At 37.7% G+C, this 16036-nt stretch overlaps 2 protein-coding genes across 2 annotated transcripts in view; both read right to left on the minus strand.

Annotated features, from left to right (window-relative positions):
- LOC114544002 (uncharacterized protein K02A2.6-like) overlaps nt 1–645 on the minus strand; it is a 1096-nt gene extending 451 nt beyond the window's left edge. Inside the window, exon 1 of the mRNA XM_028562760.1 lies at nt 115–645. Within this exon, the coding sequence (XP_028418561.1) occupies nt 115–645 (531 nt within the window). The remainder of the gene's footprint in view (nt 1–114) is intronic.
- A 442-nt stretch (nt 646–1087) lies between these two features.
- On the minus strand, nt 1088–2097 carry LOC114544003 (uncharacterized protein K02A2.6-like). The gene is made up of 2 exons (XM_028562761.1): nt 1891–2097; nt 1088–1801 (listed from the first exon to the last, which is right to left on the minus strand). The coding sequence occupies exons 1-2, from the start codon at nt 2095–2097 to the stop codon at nt 1088–1090; spliced, it is 921 nt and encodes a 306-aa protein (XP_028418562.1).
- Between the last annotated feature and the right edge of the window lie 13939 nt (nt 2098–16036).

A 16036-nucleotide genomic window follows, 5' to 3' on the forward strand; every position in this document is an offset into this window, starting at 1 on the left:
TATTAACGCTATCCAAAGGACTATTACGGTATTCCAGTATTGATAAATAGGATCTTAGCCAGTTATCATCAGCTTTCTTTAGTAATTTTTTCCTGTTTGGACTGTTCTTTCAACCTGTCCATTGGACTGAGGATACCCAGGACTCGAAGTGATGTGAAGAAAGTCCCAAACTTCGGAAAAGTTCTTGAATTCAAAACTTGCGAACTGTGGTCCATTATCGCTGACGACCTCATCCGGTATTCCATGACGGGCAAAAATTGACTTTAATGCAGTGATGGTTGCTGAACTCCTTAAACTCGGAAGCTTACCTACTTCTGGAAATTTAGAATAGTAGTCAACACACAGAGGATAGTTAGTGCTCTTGAACTCGAATAAATCAACTCCTATCTTTGCCCATGGCCGGTCTGGTATCTCATGAGGAGTCAAGGGCTGTTTGGTGTTACTGTTCCTGTTTTCGTTACAAGTTGGACACTTTGAAACCATTTCTTCGATTTCATTTCCTATGTCGGGCCAAAAGAGTATTTCACGTGCTCTCTGCTTACATTTGACGATTCCCAAATGAGCTTGATGAATTCTTTTAAGCATTTCACCTCTCAGGACCTTCGGAACAATTAACTTCTGATTTGTGAACAATAACTGGTGCATATAAGTGAGTTCATTTTGGTACGACCAGAACTCTCGAATGTCGGGATGTACTTGACTTCTCGCATTAGGCCACCCGCTCAATATTACGGTCTTCAAGTTCTGTAAGGCTGTGTCTTGATCTGTGGCATCTTGAAATTCTTTTAGTTTCCCTGGAGAAATTGGCAGTTCCAGATGCAAAAGACAAACTTCTAATTCTTCATCAAGAAGACTTTATTTCTCTTCATTTAAATGCGCTCGGCTTAATGTATCAGGGAGGTACATTTCTTTGCCAGGTTTGTAGGTTACTTCCAGACTGTAATGTTGAAGCTGAAGCAACATTCTCTGCAATCGAAGTGGCGTCTGGTGCAAGGGCTTTCGAAAGCCCTTGGCTGAGTGCGTTGGATCTCACATTTCTCACGATTCAGTTTCAAGTTCCTTTCTTGACACCGATCGAGGACAGACCTCAAGCGTTGGTTATGTTGGCTGATATTCTTCCCCCATACGAAAATGTCATCTGCGATGCATTCAACTCATCAAGTCCTTCGAGCAGTGTTGTCATAACTTTCTGGAAAACCTCTGGAGCTGACGAAATGCCAAATGGAAGTCTCTTAAAGCGATACCTTCCAAATGGAGTATTGAAGGTGCACAATGTGGAACTGCTATCATCAAGCTCTATTTGCCACAAACCAGAACTGGCATCAAGGGCAGAAAATACCAAGGCCTTTGGAAGTCGCGATACAGCCTCTTCAACAGTTGGCAGTGGGTAGTGCTCACGTCGGATGGCTCGATTTAAATCACGAGGATCAATGCATACTCTTAACTTGTTGGGTTTAGCGACAGTTACCATACTGTTTACCCAACTGGTTGGCTCAGACTGTGTTTCAATCAACCCGAGATCTACCATCCGTTCCAATTCCTTTATTCTGTGGCGCAATGCAGCAGGTACTTTTCTTGGTGGATGAATGACTGGCTTTATATTAGGATCTACTTCAATGTGATGTTTTCCAACTGACTGTATGCAACCAAGACCAGAAAATAAGTCTGGATAATGATTGAGAATGTCATCGCCACTTTCGTTGTCACCATCAGATCGATCCAAATTCATGATTCTTTCAATTAATCCCAATTCCAAACAGGTTTTCCTGCCCAGCAGTGATGGAGCATCTTCATCTATTATCTGAAATTGATTTGATAGAACTTGTTCTTTCGCTGACATTCAAATCTTGCTTTTCCAACTGGAGTGATTTTGTGCTCTGAGTAACTTACCAATCTGGCATTCGATGCAACAATCGGGAAAATGTTATTTTGAGCGATGTTATTTTGAACAATGCTGTTGTAAACATTGAGTGACATGACATTGCACTGTGCGCCAGTGTCAAGTTTAACTTCAATAGCTTTGTTGTTTATTATAATATTTTCGGTCCAGTCGTCGTCGCTAGAATTTTCCGCCATTCCGATGAAAAAATCATCCATCTCGTCTTGGGTATCAACTTGGAATGTTTGCTTATTCACTGGCTCTGATCACGATCGACAAACTCGAGCAAAATGGTTTTCCTTTCGACAATTATTACAAATCTTGTCAAAAGCTGGACAGGCCTTTTAATAACTAGAATGTTCTCCACCGCAATTTCCACACTTTCGTTGCACGTAGCCATAGTTTGACTGCTGGGTGGACTGATGTTGTTTTGAATACAACTTTGGATTTAGCGATTTACTCGGGTAAGTAAATTTAGATCTTTGCAGTGCATGAAGGGACTTGTCGTTGTCATCGTTAAATTCTTTCAACTCTCTTGCACTTGCTTCACTCGCACGACATATATCGATGGCTTTTAGTAAGGATAGGTCCGTTTCACGAAGTAATCTTGCTCGTACTTGATCACTTCTGATTCCTCCGACTATTCTGTCACGTATAAGACTATCAGTCAATGTACTAAATTCGAAATGTTTAGCTTTGTTTCTTAAATCGGTAGCAAAACATCGATTGTCTCAGTTGGTCCTTGTGATCGTGTGAAAAATTGATGCCGTAGAAACGTTAAATTCTTTCGTGGTTCACAGTACTGTTTGAATTTGTCTTTTAAGATATCGATTTTGTGTTCATCACCTTCCTTGGCAAAGTCGAAGGCGTTAAATACGGCACGAGCTTCTTCGCCGGCTACGTGTAGAAACGTGGCACACCATAGGAAGCCCAGACAAATGAGTTGGCCACTTGACTATACAACTAGTGACGTAACTTACTATATTATTAGGAAGGATGGAAACTCTCGCTTCAATTTTCAACATATTCACAAATTAAAACACAAATTACTATAGTAAAACGGCACGTCGGCTGCTAAATGCCTACGGTAGGTTTAAGTTGAATAATCAAACTATACTTTCATGATAAAAATAGTGCTGAATTCAAAGGAAAGCGCTGGAAAACTGTACACAAACTTTGTAAATTTGCCGAAATTTTCGTGAATACATGCGGGATGTAAGTACCCACCCAAAATGGCGGCTGGCAAAAGAATCTGATTGGTCGATCACTCTTTGTTTACCTTTCTCGACCAATCAGATTGGTTTATCGAACTTTGTTTACCTTTCTCGACCAATCAGATTCTTCCGCCGCCGCCATTTTAGGTAGGTACTTACATCCCGCATGTATTCACGAAAATTTCGGCAAATTTACAAAGTTTGTGTACGTTTTTTCAGTGCTTTCCTTTGAATTCAGCACTATTTTTATTATGAAAGTATAGTTTGATTATTCAACTTAAACCTACCGTAGGCATTTAGCAGCCGACGTGCCGTTTTACTATAGTAATTTGTGTTTTAATTTGTGAATATGTTGAAAATTGAGGCGAGAGTTTCCATCCTTCCCAATAATATAGTAAGTTACGTCACTAGTTGTATAGTTAAATGGCCAACTCATTTGTCTGCATGGGCTTCCTATGGGCACACTGGACTTTCTCGCTTTTCTCTGGACTTTCTCGCCAATTTCGCTCGCAATGAGAAAAAGTTCGAAGCTTTGAATCCACTTTCGCCAATTTTCTGCTAAGTTTCCTTCCAGGCATTCCAGACAAAGTTCACCTGGAGGCTTTAATTGTTCCATTTTGTTAAAAAAAATCCGACACCTGACACCATGTTATGTACTCGACATTCAGTGTTAAAAGATGTATATTTCATATCAGAAATCATTTATATACACATATAAATATTACGTCATTGAATAATAATTATTCCTAACTAATTATTCCAAAGTCTTAACACAGGGTAGCCATTTGTCTGCTTCAGCCCCTCTAAAATTTTCGGACTTTCAAACTTTGAACACAGTGCAGTTGCCGAGAAGAAATTTTGTGAAGTTTTAAGAAATTTAGCTGTTCTAAAATGTATAATGATAAAAATGTGCGCACGACTCGAGTCACTCAATAGCATAGTCATTCGATTGCGAATGTCGCTGTTAATGCTATGAGTGTGGTTTATTGGAAAACGCGGACACCGGACAGCGGACACTTTTCAAAATTTACGATAAACATGAATTAAAACGTGTTAAAGTATGTCGTTTTATTCGTGGAATAATAACGACATCTATTTCTATTTATCCATACAAGAATTTATGTATTATCAACTTTCGAATGAATCTTCGCGAGTTCGCCGCGCTTTAAATAAAATAAATATAGGAACACTACAGGCTTTTACATTTTATTTAAAGTGCCCGGGAACGGAGCTGCGTCTTGTATACAACAAACTTGTACGATCTATCTAAAATAAACAGTCGCTATTTTACTTTTACCAGAATACAACACTTTTAGGTTCACGTCCGAGCCAATTGTCTTTAACTCAACCATGAAGAGTTATCGTGCACGAAAGTATGGGGAATGAGAATTTTAATTTGCTAACAAAAGCGACGAGAAAGGTTTTTCGTCTATTCATAAATTATAGAGAACAATGCAATGGAACAATGAAACAATAGAATAAGGCAATTGACTCCTTTAGTTAGCTCAGGGTAAAACACTAACTAGTAAAACTTTTCGTTTAATTCCCGCGTTCTTTTTTTCAGAAAAAATATTCAAGATTGATTACGGAATCATTTAAGTTTGCATCCATGGAATTTTTAAAGAAAGATAAATCGTCATTTTCCATGTACTAGAACACCTGAATATATTATTGTCCAACATAAAATTCCTAAAAGACGACAAAGTACATACAAGCCTATTGTAAGCTATTGCACTTACAAAAGTGATCTGTCAGGCAGAACGAAATATATGTATATTAACCAACCCAAATACACATCAAATCAAAGCAGTGTATAAAATATTCTAATTTTCTCAAAATTTAAACTTTAATGTGAAAAGCGTCTAGAATACGCCCGAATAAAATTTATCTTACAATAACAATGCTGACCTATCTTAAAAGAATATAACGTGGGCGCTAACATATTTTTTCAGGGACAAGGTTTGGCAATCTCGTGCCAATTAAAGGCGAGGATGACTGCCAGAACGACCGTTGCTGATACCACAAGTACAAGGTAAAAATTGATTGTTCTAATCTTAAAAAATATTCCTTCTAGTGACAAATTTGCGGCCGATATTAACGAAACATGACTATGCGCGCTCAAAATCTAGAAAATGCATGCAACACTTTCTCCTCCTAAGCTTGCGGCATAACAGAAGAAACAACCGAATTGTAATTTCCCAGGCGGTGGGAAGCGCCGACCGAGGATGGTAATTCCGCTCGAATATTTTAATTACGCCTGGGAATGTAAATGCGAAATTGAGATTGTCCGCTATTAAGTAATGGGGGTTTAGCGTTTTTGTAAGATATGCGCACGCGTGAGTTTGAAACATGTTGAAACTGGTAACTAGCAAACGTTTGCAAACGTGCGAATAACTAAATTAAATTTTTCAGCATAACTGATATTTTGAGTTTTAAAACCTTTTTGAATTAATATTTTTCACTTGGATGATTATGAAAATATACAAAAAATTGACTTTAAGAGAGAATGTAAAAGTTGCCTTCGGGTAGAAAAACATTGTTTCAAATGGACGTTTCTCAAGCTTTTTTAGAGTGTTTTTGAACATGGGTAAATGAGTAGATTTTGTATTTTAAATTGTTAACGTATTTTGTAAGTGTAATAATTATGTGGATCTATCAACAAATGTATGACACCTCTCTGAATTTATTCGCAAATCTCGTTAAAATTATTTTGATTGGGAAAGCATTTATTTTGAAAAGTGAATAAAAAAAATTGAAAGAAATAAAAGAAATTGAAATTTCGCTAAAAATTGTAGTATTGAAAACTATTCGTAGTACAATAATACGATTATAATTACGAATTGAAGTTTATGAGTTCACGGGAACCAGGTATAAATCCATCGTAATTATGGCTACTCTGGTTTTAGTAAATGAAAGTAATTACCACACAAAGATTAACTTTCACGACCCAACGTTTCGACAGTCTAGTGTCTTCATCAGGGGTGATCTGATATTGAAACTCGGTTCCTTATATACTCTCAAAAAGACGTTATCTATTAATCAGATGTAAATATTCTTTTGGCAAATAGCATCCGTCATCCCTATTAAGGGCACAAAGACTCGCATTAATATGCCAGGCTTCCAAACACCGCCTTTGTCCATAACGATCATTAGTGGTAATGACTTTTGAATCGTTCCACCCAATGTTATGGTTAGTTTGACACACGTGTTCCGCCAAGGCTGATTTTGAACTGTCTAAGTTCGAAACGGCCTTTTGATGTTCTTTTAAACGTGTTCCGAACTGGCGTTTTGTTTGACCTAGATATTCTTTCTCGCAATCACCACATGGTATAGAGTATACAGCATGAGTTTTCTGTTTAGTCGCTACGCAATCCTTGGGTTTCGCGAAAATATGTCCCAATGTCTGAAAGGGTTTTAAGGCAACTTTTATACCACAATTATTCAGGATCCTCCTGATTGGTTCTGCAATTCCCTGAATGTATGGAACTATAGCAAAACCTGTGTTTGAGGATTCACCCTCTGAGGAATTGCATCTAGTTGAGACAGGGGATTTTAGACAATCGTTAAAAAGTTTCGTGGATAATTGTTCTCTCTTAGTACACTGAGGACATAATCACGCTCGTTGTCCCTAGCAACGCGATTGGATGGTAACGATTCAGCTCTTTGAAACAAAGTTTTTGCAACAGACTTTTTATGACTTTTTGGATGGTGTGAGTAGAAGGATAGATATTTGTCCGTATGTGTAGGTTTACGGTACGTAAACGTCAGTTTCTAACTGCCCTTCGATATATCTATGAACATAAGTATCCAAAAAAGCCAACTTTCCCTCACTCTCGCGCTCTACAGTGAATTGAATTGATGGCTCAATAGAATTCAAATATTTCGACCGGGGATCTCGGCAGTAATTGCTAACCGAGTAATGGAAGATGTCGAGCAAAGACCTTTAGCCTCTAGTCCGGTCAAACCTTTGTTTTGGAAACGATATGTTGACGATGTGGCCTCTGCGGTTCACAAAAATGAGATCGATAATTTGTTGAAACATTTCAATTCTATTGAGCCATCAATTCAATTCACTGTAGAGCGCGAGAGTGAGGGAAAGTTGGCTTTTTTGCATACTTATGTTCATAGAAATATCGAAGGGCAGTTAGAAATTGACGTTTACCGTAAACCTACACATACGGACAAATATCTATCCTTCTACTCACACCATCCAAAAAGTCATAAAAATTCTGCTGCAAAAACTTTTGTTTCAAAGAGCTGAAGCGTTACCATCCAATCGCGTTGCTAGGGACAACGAGCGTGATTATGTCCTCAGTGTACTAAGAGAGAACAATTATCCACGAAACTTTTTAAACGATTGTCTAAAATCCCCTGTCTCAACTAGATGCAATTCCTCAGAGGGTGATTCCTCAAACACAGGTTTTGCTATAGTTCCATACATTCAGGGAATTGCAGAACCAATCAGGAGGATCCTGAATAATTGTGGTATGAAAGTTGCCTTAAAACCCTTTCAGACATTGGGACATATTTTCGCGAAACCCAAGGATCGCGTAGCGACTAAACAGAAAACTCATGCTGTATACTCTATACCATGTGGTGATTGCGAGAAAGAATATCTAGGTCAAACAAAACGCCAGTTCGGCACATGTTTAAAAGAACATCAAAAGGCCGTTTCGAACTTAGACAGTTCAAAATCAGCCTTGGCGGAACACGTGTGTCAAACTAACCATAACATTGGGTGGAACGATTCAAAAGTCATTACCACTAATGATCGTTATGGACAAAGGCGTTGTTTGGAAGCCTGGCATATTAATGCGAGTCTTTGTGCCCTTAATAGGGATGACGGAAGCTATTTGTTAAAAGAATATTTACATCTGATTAATAGATGACGTCATTTTGAGAGTACATAAGGAACCGAGTTTCAACATCAGATCACCCCTGATGAAGACACTAGACCGGCGTGTCGAAACGTTGGGTCGTGAAAGTTAATCTTTGTGTGGTGATTACTTTCATTTACTAAAACCAGAGTAGCGAAAATTACGATGGATTATATACCTGGTTGCCGTGAACTCACAAATTATCTAGTTATAATAAGTACAAGTAATATGAGAAGCTCCCTAAAAAGTTAAAAATCTATACTAGCTAAAAGTTAAGATTGAAAGTGGTCACAGATAAGTGACCTAAACTCTGTAAATTTTTTTGCCAACCTAATTTCTATTGGGAGACTGTTAAAAATATTTTCTCCAGCAAAGCGAAAGCTTTGTTTTGCAACTTCAAGTTTTACCACAGGGTGCCCGCCTCAGCGTTTGTTATTAAAATATCGCTGTAAAAACTAATGCTGCAAAAATGACAAGAAACGACTTGCCGTTGAATTTAAAAATATATTCGACGAGAAAAATAACTTTCAGTTGAATTTAAAAAGTAAATTCCGAGGTAAATTTGACAACAGTCTACAAGAATTGCATAAGAAAAAATAAAGGCAACTTTGTTATAAACGTACATGAAGTACTTCAGCGTGGAGCCTTAAGCACTGATGTGTTCGACCGCGGGCGCAACAATTATAGGGAGAGAGAGGAAAATAATAAAGGGATGAAACATCAGAATTTGCTTTGTTTCAATGCCTTTTAAAATACATTAAAGGTGGTTGTCCACAACTTTTTTTTTTCTTAGGGGAGATGACTTTTGTTTATTGCATATTGTTATTGCACTTAGGGATAGCTACTGAAAAATGTAACTCATACACACTCAGTTGCTATGGCAACCAGGTAATTGGCCCCCAACAGTGATTTCGGAGCCTTTGTGCCAAAAAGGATTGCAGCAAAACTATTAGCTAAAACATTAAAATTTCTTCACTATTTTGACAAGTATAGCCTAAACTATGCTTTGACCTACTATAATCTTACAAGAGTCATTCATTAGTGACCTCTCACTGGTAAATTATTGCACGGCAATATATATAGTGCTGCATCAAGGATGTCACTCTGGATACATTACCCCTAAACACCAGGTAATAAGTCAAAGCACAGTTTAGATCAACAAGAGTATACCCTGAAAATTTCAAGGCAATATCTCAAATACTTTTTGAGATATTGTTTTTCCCGTATGCTAAATGCAGTTCTGAGAAAACAAAGTTAAAAGTTTAATTAGGGTAAGCGTCTTCTAAAAATCCAGTCAATTTAGGGTTTATACCCAATATAAAAGCTAAAAACCCCCTGGCAGGTAAGTGTCTCCCTCTTTTTCTTTATTTTTGTCACTTTTGTGCTTTCTTCTCCCCCTTAGTATCTTCCGCCTCATCTTCGTTTTATCACCCTCCTTCAGATTTGCTGACTTGACCCGTCTGACGTCCCTCTCATGACATGCTTCTTCACAGTACTTTCCAGGTGTGATGTGCAGTTGCTTAACTTTAAAGTGAGCAACAGCATCATACACAGCTAAGGAAATCACTTGGCTACCAACAAAAACCTGTTTTGGTACACGTTCCCATATCATCGCATTTAAGGATTCATTCCGATTCTGGGTTTTTCCATGGAGACAACGTTCCAAAAGGCTGGGCTCACTTAACCTGGCAAATATGGGCTTAACCTCTGCGATAACATCCTTTGGAAGACCTTTGCCAGGCTTATAATCTTTTGTCCCGCAAGCCACGTCCCTCTTGAAACCACACCAACTCTTTTCCATCGGGACAGTGAATGTGATAGTTATGATTCGCTGATGAGGCACAATGAAATAGGGTGGCGTGGATTGCCTTTTTCATTGCATCTAAGTTCCCACTGTTGCTTCGAATTGCGATGCCAAAGTAGTTTTGGAGCTTATCGATCATGACATCCGTAAGCCGACCTTTCCCACCCAAGCCTTTTTTTTCTTTCTTCAGTTTACGAAGGGCTGTGCCGACTCTTTTTTGTACGTGGCCAACACATTCTTGCTTTACAACTGTTACACTGTCTTGACTGTAGGTGTCCTTCACAGCAGGAAAGCTTTTGCTATCGCCATCCCCATAAAATTCATTATAACGAAGGTTGTTTTTCTCCTTGGAACGTTGAAACATCCTCTTCGCGCCTTCAGGTTCCATCGCTGGAGCAGAGCCTTTGTAGTTGACTGGACATTTCAATGCATGGTCAGCTTTCCCAGCAAGGTGCTCCAGACTATTTTGGTCATCCCCTTCATGCTTTTGACATATCTTGCAAACTTTACTTAGAGGCTCAACATCCAGGACTTTGCCGGTATCCATAAATATAGCCGTTACACAACCATTTAATGATTGGAAGCCTCGTCGTTGCCATGTTCCGTCACAGGAGACTCCACAGTCAGCTGTGCCGTCAGCATCAGTTCCTTTCAAGTTTGCTATTTCTTTAGCAGCGGCAGACATTGTCTCAGAGGCAACTTGTTTTGCAGCAAGTAGAAGAGATTTGTTGTGGGCTGAGTATGGAGTTGCACGTGGAGGTGGTGGCATGTTCATCGTACCACAAAAGCGTCTGGCCTGTGAAGCTCCACAACCAATTGTTCTCATAGAATATACAAGCCTTTTGTTCACTTCAAAAGAAACAGTTATTCCTTTCAGACGTGTAAAATTCATTTTCCCAGCGACATGATGCACAGCGCAGGACCAAACACGAAGCCAAGCCTTTTCTTTTCACATATTCTTCAGTAACTTGTAGTTCGAACTCGAAGCAACTGCTACAGGGTAATCCAGTCAAAACTTGAGACAATATTTCCATATTAACAATACGGAAACCAGCGATACTTTCCTTTTGCTGGCTCATACGCCTTTTAGTTGACGGGTCCAGTCTAATTTTCTTTGCCGAAGCAGACGGTCCACATTGCTCGGATGTGGTTTGTTGACTTTGGTCACTTTCAGACGTTGTTTCTTCGACAGAAATGCCTTCCTCCGTCATTTGTTGTAGCCTCGTATACTTATTGCCAACGAATTTTCTCTTTTCCTATATCCAGAGCGGGTTTTGCCCATTTTAGACAGAGGATTGAGAAGGATTGCAATCTTAAATTTTTGTCAACCAATATGGCGTCGCAGAAAGAAGCTTTACATAAAATGCGTGTAATACTTCATGAAAATGCAAATATATTTCACAAAACTACAACACGTAGGGAGGGGAGGGACAGTAGAATAAGAATAATTTGCACAGAATTTTGGCTACACAAATATTGAGCGATTAGGGACTGGTCATAATTTAGCAGGGGGGGTGGGGAGGTGGAAATAGTGGGGGGGTCACATATTTTTTAGCCAGAAAAAAGGGGGGTTCATAAAATGTTAGACAGTTATAAGGGGGGGGGGTTGCTTATTTCTGGTTGTAATTATTTCTTTTATACATGCTTAGACTTTGAGTTGCACTGCATAAGCTTTGCTTAGAACATTAAACAAAATTAGTTATAGAATTTAAAATGAAAAGTTATATAAGTCACTGTGTTAAAATATTTATATTTTAAATAGCAGGGTCTTTCACTAGAAATAACTAACATATTATGTTTAAAACCAAATTTTAACATATGAATATGTCAAGGGTGGGTAGTATCGGAGTTGTTGGAGTTTGCAACTGTAGCGAACTACAATTTGCGAGTAACTGTATAGACTACTTTTTAAAACTGGTAGTTTGAAGTTGTCGCGAACTATATTTTCTATATTAAAAGTAGCGAAGTAGTTGATTACTTTTTCAACAACAATCGCTATTCGCCACTTTTCGATTTTTTAATATCCCTCGACTATATACTCTATAGTTCATACACTATAATAAAACTAGTCATTTAATATACCATGTCAAATCTCGTTTGGACCCACATTTTGTTCTAGAATTCTTTGGCTCATCCGCCATTAATCCATAGTATCAGAATATATGAGCATATTATGCTTAACATTTCATATGTTTAAAACATGTGAAATCAATATAAATTACAAACACGGATACCAGGAATTTTGTTGTAGCGAAGTAGCGAATACTTCGCTACATTTTTCTAGCGATATAGCTGTACACGTAGTCAAAAGAACCAAACTACATATTTTTGACAATAGCAGTAGTTGTAGGTGACTACATTATTTTAAAATAGCAGTAGTTGTAGCGAACTACACAAAACTTGTAGTCTACCCACCCTTGGAATATATATAAGTGGACGTATATAAATTAATTTTATTACTTTATATAAACGTTGTCAGAAAAATTTTTGAAGGTGTAATTACTATTTTGAATTGACGGTGCAGATTACAGTAGTTTCTCATTTTGAAGCAGTGTTTATCAAAACGTTGACGGATGGGGGGGGGCATTTTTACCGTCTCGAACAAGGGGAGGGGGCATGATTTTTTGTGGATAAGGCAAGACAGGGTTGCAAAATATCATTCCTTAAAATATTGAATTACACCTCCCCACCCCCCCTGCTAAATTATGACCAGTCCCTTATTGGTTGCTTTCGTGAACAACAACGCGTTGCTACGGGCGTTGCTAAGGAAGAAATAATCAATATACTTTTATAAAACAGCAAAAATATAGGTTTTTTGCAAACAATTCGAAAAAATAAAGGTCAGATCCTCGAAGAGAAGTGTTCAAAGTACCCTTTTCATCAATTTTAAAATTTAAAAAATTTTTGAAAAATTTTGTGGATAACAACCTAATGAACTACAATTATTAGAACAATTGAGCGAAATTTTTACAGTAGTAATCCTTCAACGGTCGTATAAGTCAAAACAACGGAAATGTTTCTTTGTACATGTAATTTTGCCGTAAAAGTATTCCCCTTATTTTCACGATATGTGTTCCGCAAGTAGCCAGGAAACTACGTCATCATCGGATCATCGCCTACTGTTCGGAATACTGCGAGAGCTTGCGAGCATTCAACGAAAATCATAACAAAAAATTTGGCGAGAAAGTTCTTTGATAGTACCACTGAGCTATATAATAATTCCTGGAGAACCGGCTCCTGATCAGAAAGTGAAGCAACAAACATGGCGGATTTTGAGCTTTGTGACGTCACCTGGTCCCCTTTGCTCATGGTAATTACCACTGACATACTGCGATACAAAGTGAAAAACTATGTGTCTCCCTCCTGGTTTTTACGAAAATATTTTTGATTTTTGGTATATATTTTTTTCGTATTTGCTCTAAAAAAGATAAAATTGTTTATCTTTTTCAACGTTCGACAAAGTAAATGGAGAAGCGGCTTCTTGCTCTACATATGACGTTGTAAATGGCTTAATTCACTTATCGGGAAAGCTATTTTTGCCTCAGGTGAGCCGGTTTTCAAAATATTTTCCTTTTTGCCTTCGGACTATAGCATAAACAACTGCAAAAGCGTCTGGATAAATAGTTATATGTTTTTATTGGCCTTTTTGTTCTTTAGTACGTGACTTAATTACGATAGGATTCATAGGAAAACTTTTTTGTGTCAGGCGAAAGTTATCAGCAATTAATGTTTTGAATTTTGAGGTGCTGACTGCTGATACAAAATATTTCACTCTAAGATTCAACCTCTGGTAGACTTGTAGCAGCTGTTAAAGGTTTAATATGTTATCTTGTTTGCCTTGTCAAAAGTCAATTTATCATGGTTTAATGGACTTCTTGCAAAATTGTTTATAATCAATCTACATTTAATTTGCTCTTAATGATGATTAGTATTATTGTTATTCTCTCTGGGTGCAGAGTACTGTATATATTGAATACAGTTAATCTTAATAAGATCTCCATTTTTCAGGATGAAGATGCTATAGAATTTAACAAGAGATGGCTTGTTATGCAAATTACTGGAACATTGTACTGATAATTTCACTATATAGACTTGTTGGCTGTTGTTGGCTGTTGTTGGCTGACATTTTTTTACAATGGTTTTTCCGATTAAAAATAATAAATAAATGCATAAAAACATGCATTAATTGAGCAGTGTGTCTTCAATCTGCAACAACTTTTATAATTTCCTGGACAATGCATTTCCCCCACACACCATTAAAGGCTAAAATTATTGGGCTAATCAGGGTCTTTGGATAATAGACTGACTAATGGAGGGGTGAACAAGCACAGTTGCATTTTTGTGAATTCATTAGGCTATTGTATTTTTACTACTCCTGCTATTAGGCATAATTTCATATCAAATACAAATCATCAATGACTGAATCATCAATCAATGATCAATGACTCCTTTACAGGTTTAAACTAAGGTGCATTACAAAAAGCGTATACATCGTCTGTAGCTCATTGAGGCACAAGGTATGACCTATGCCATGTAAATATCACTTCTGGTTATAACTATTGTATCCCTCCCCACTCAGTACAATTGCTAATCTGCTGCCCAATATCTTGCATGAGCTTAGGCCTTGATTCTTTGGATTTAATATGCACAGGCATGGACACAAGACAACATAACTGGATACTTTCTGTAATCTTTTACTTCAGGGTTTAAGAAAAATCAGATTGGTATCCATAAAAGACATTAAAAAATTACGACAATACCAAAAAAAAATTTTATACAGTAATGTATATTGAAATTGAAAACAAAGAAAAGAGAAAAAACCTGTCAGCTTCATATTATTGTAAAATTTTCGACTTTGTCCACGTATTAAATTTTTTTTATGTTCGCCCAATATTTGTTTGTTTCGGCATTGGCAAAAACAGTACCTATGACTGGTACATAACCGAAATAAACGCTTTATTACGCGTTAGGTAAAAAATATATCGAAAAAACAGAACAACAAGGTTTCAAGGCAGTCGGAAGAAACAAAAATACAAAATATTCATAAAAACCATTTGGGGGATTACTGTATCGGGCTCAGAATTGAGCCTGGTCAGTGGTATTACCATGGGCAAAGGGGACCAGGTGACGTCAAAATGACGTCACAGAGGCCAAAATCCGCCATGTTTGAGCAAAAAACATTAGGACTCCATATATATATATATATATATATATATATATATATATATATATATATATATATATATATATATATATATATATATATATATATATATATATATATATACCTGTATATATATATATATATATAAATGTTTCACCATTTCAAGAGTGGATTTGATAGTAATGACAAATCCAAGGACAAATGTCCTGCGTTGATGATTGATGATGGGTTTGCCATCATGAGACTTCAGACTGAGCAAATATTTAGCGGTTGATTGGAGTGTTGCTTGCCATCCACTCATATCAGACAACTTCAAAGGTTTCTTGAAGGCTTTACCATGAGGATTTCGTGAATTGAGCATATCAAACAGCCTATCTATGATTCTGACGAATGTAACTGTCGCTTCACTGCCTTCAAACTCAGGCTGCTTCTGAACAATGTTCATGAAATCAATTGCATCTGCTACTGAGGCACTGAGTGTTTGGGCTGCCAAACTCACATTCATCTTGTGCTTTTCAAACTGTACATGGTTGTTGGACAGTTTGTTGCCGAGTTTCATCCCTTCTTGTTCTTGAGCCAGATGAAGCATGTCAAAGAACTTCCATCGGATGAGGTCTCCATCACTCGACTGGATTATGCCAAGATATGCCAGGGCGTTTCTTGCAAGTTTCAGCATTTGGCAGGCATCTAAAATGCCAAAGACGTCTTCACCAGTTTCTGGATGTTTAAACTTTGTCAAAATATCTTCATAGGTGTTCCCAAATCGACATCCAAGCTTCTTGAATGTAGAGATGTTGGTTGAGGTACCATCCGATGTGACACACCACACTTTAAAACCAGAATCACTTGCCTTTGCCAGTGCCATCTTGATTAATTTTGCCTGGACAGTTGCATTGGCTTTATCTCTTAGGAAATACATAATTGGTTGTTTCCAATGGCTTCTTAACCCGACTAACAAAAACACCAGGGCTTCGGATGCAATAATTTCAGGAGCTTCGGGTAGACCATAATCAACATAACCACTGTACTTGTCATTTGCTGGCTCCCACTGGACTTGCTTGCGTATGGCTAGTGCATCAAGAACCAAGCAGCAGTCTT

The sequence above is a fragment of the Dendronephthya gigantea genome, unplaced genomic scaffold, assembly GCF_004324835.1.
Source record: "Dendronephthya gigantea isolate DGI-Jeju-01 unplaced genomic scaffold, DenGig_1.0 000610F, whole genome shotgun sequence".
Taxonomy (NCBI): domain Eukaryota; kingdom Metazoa; phylum Cnidaria; class Anthozoa; order Malacalcyonacea; family Nephtheidae; genus Dendronephthya; species Dendronephthya gigantea.

Coding starts and splice junctions, on each gene's coding strand:
- LOC114544003 (XM_028562761.1), bottom strand. CDS start 2,097: ATGGATGATTTTTTCATCGGAATGGCGGAAAATTCTAGCGACGACGAC. Junction 1,802..1,890: donor TTGCATCGAATGCCAGATTG/GTAAGTTACTCA, acceptor AATCAATTTCAG/ATAATAGATGAAGATGCTCC.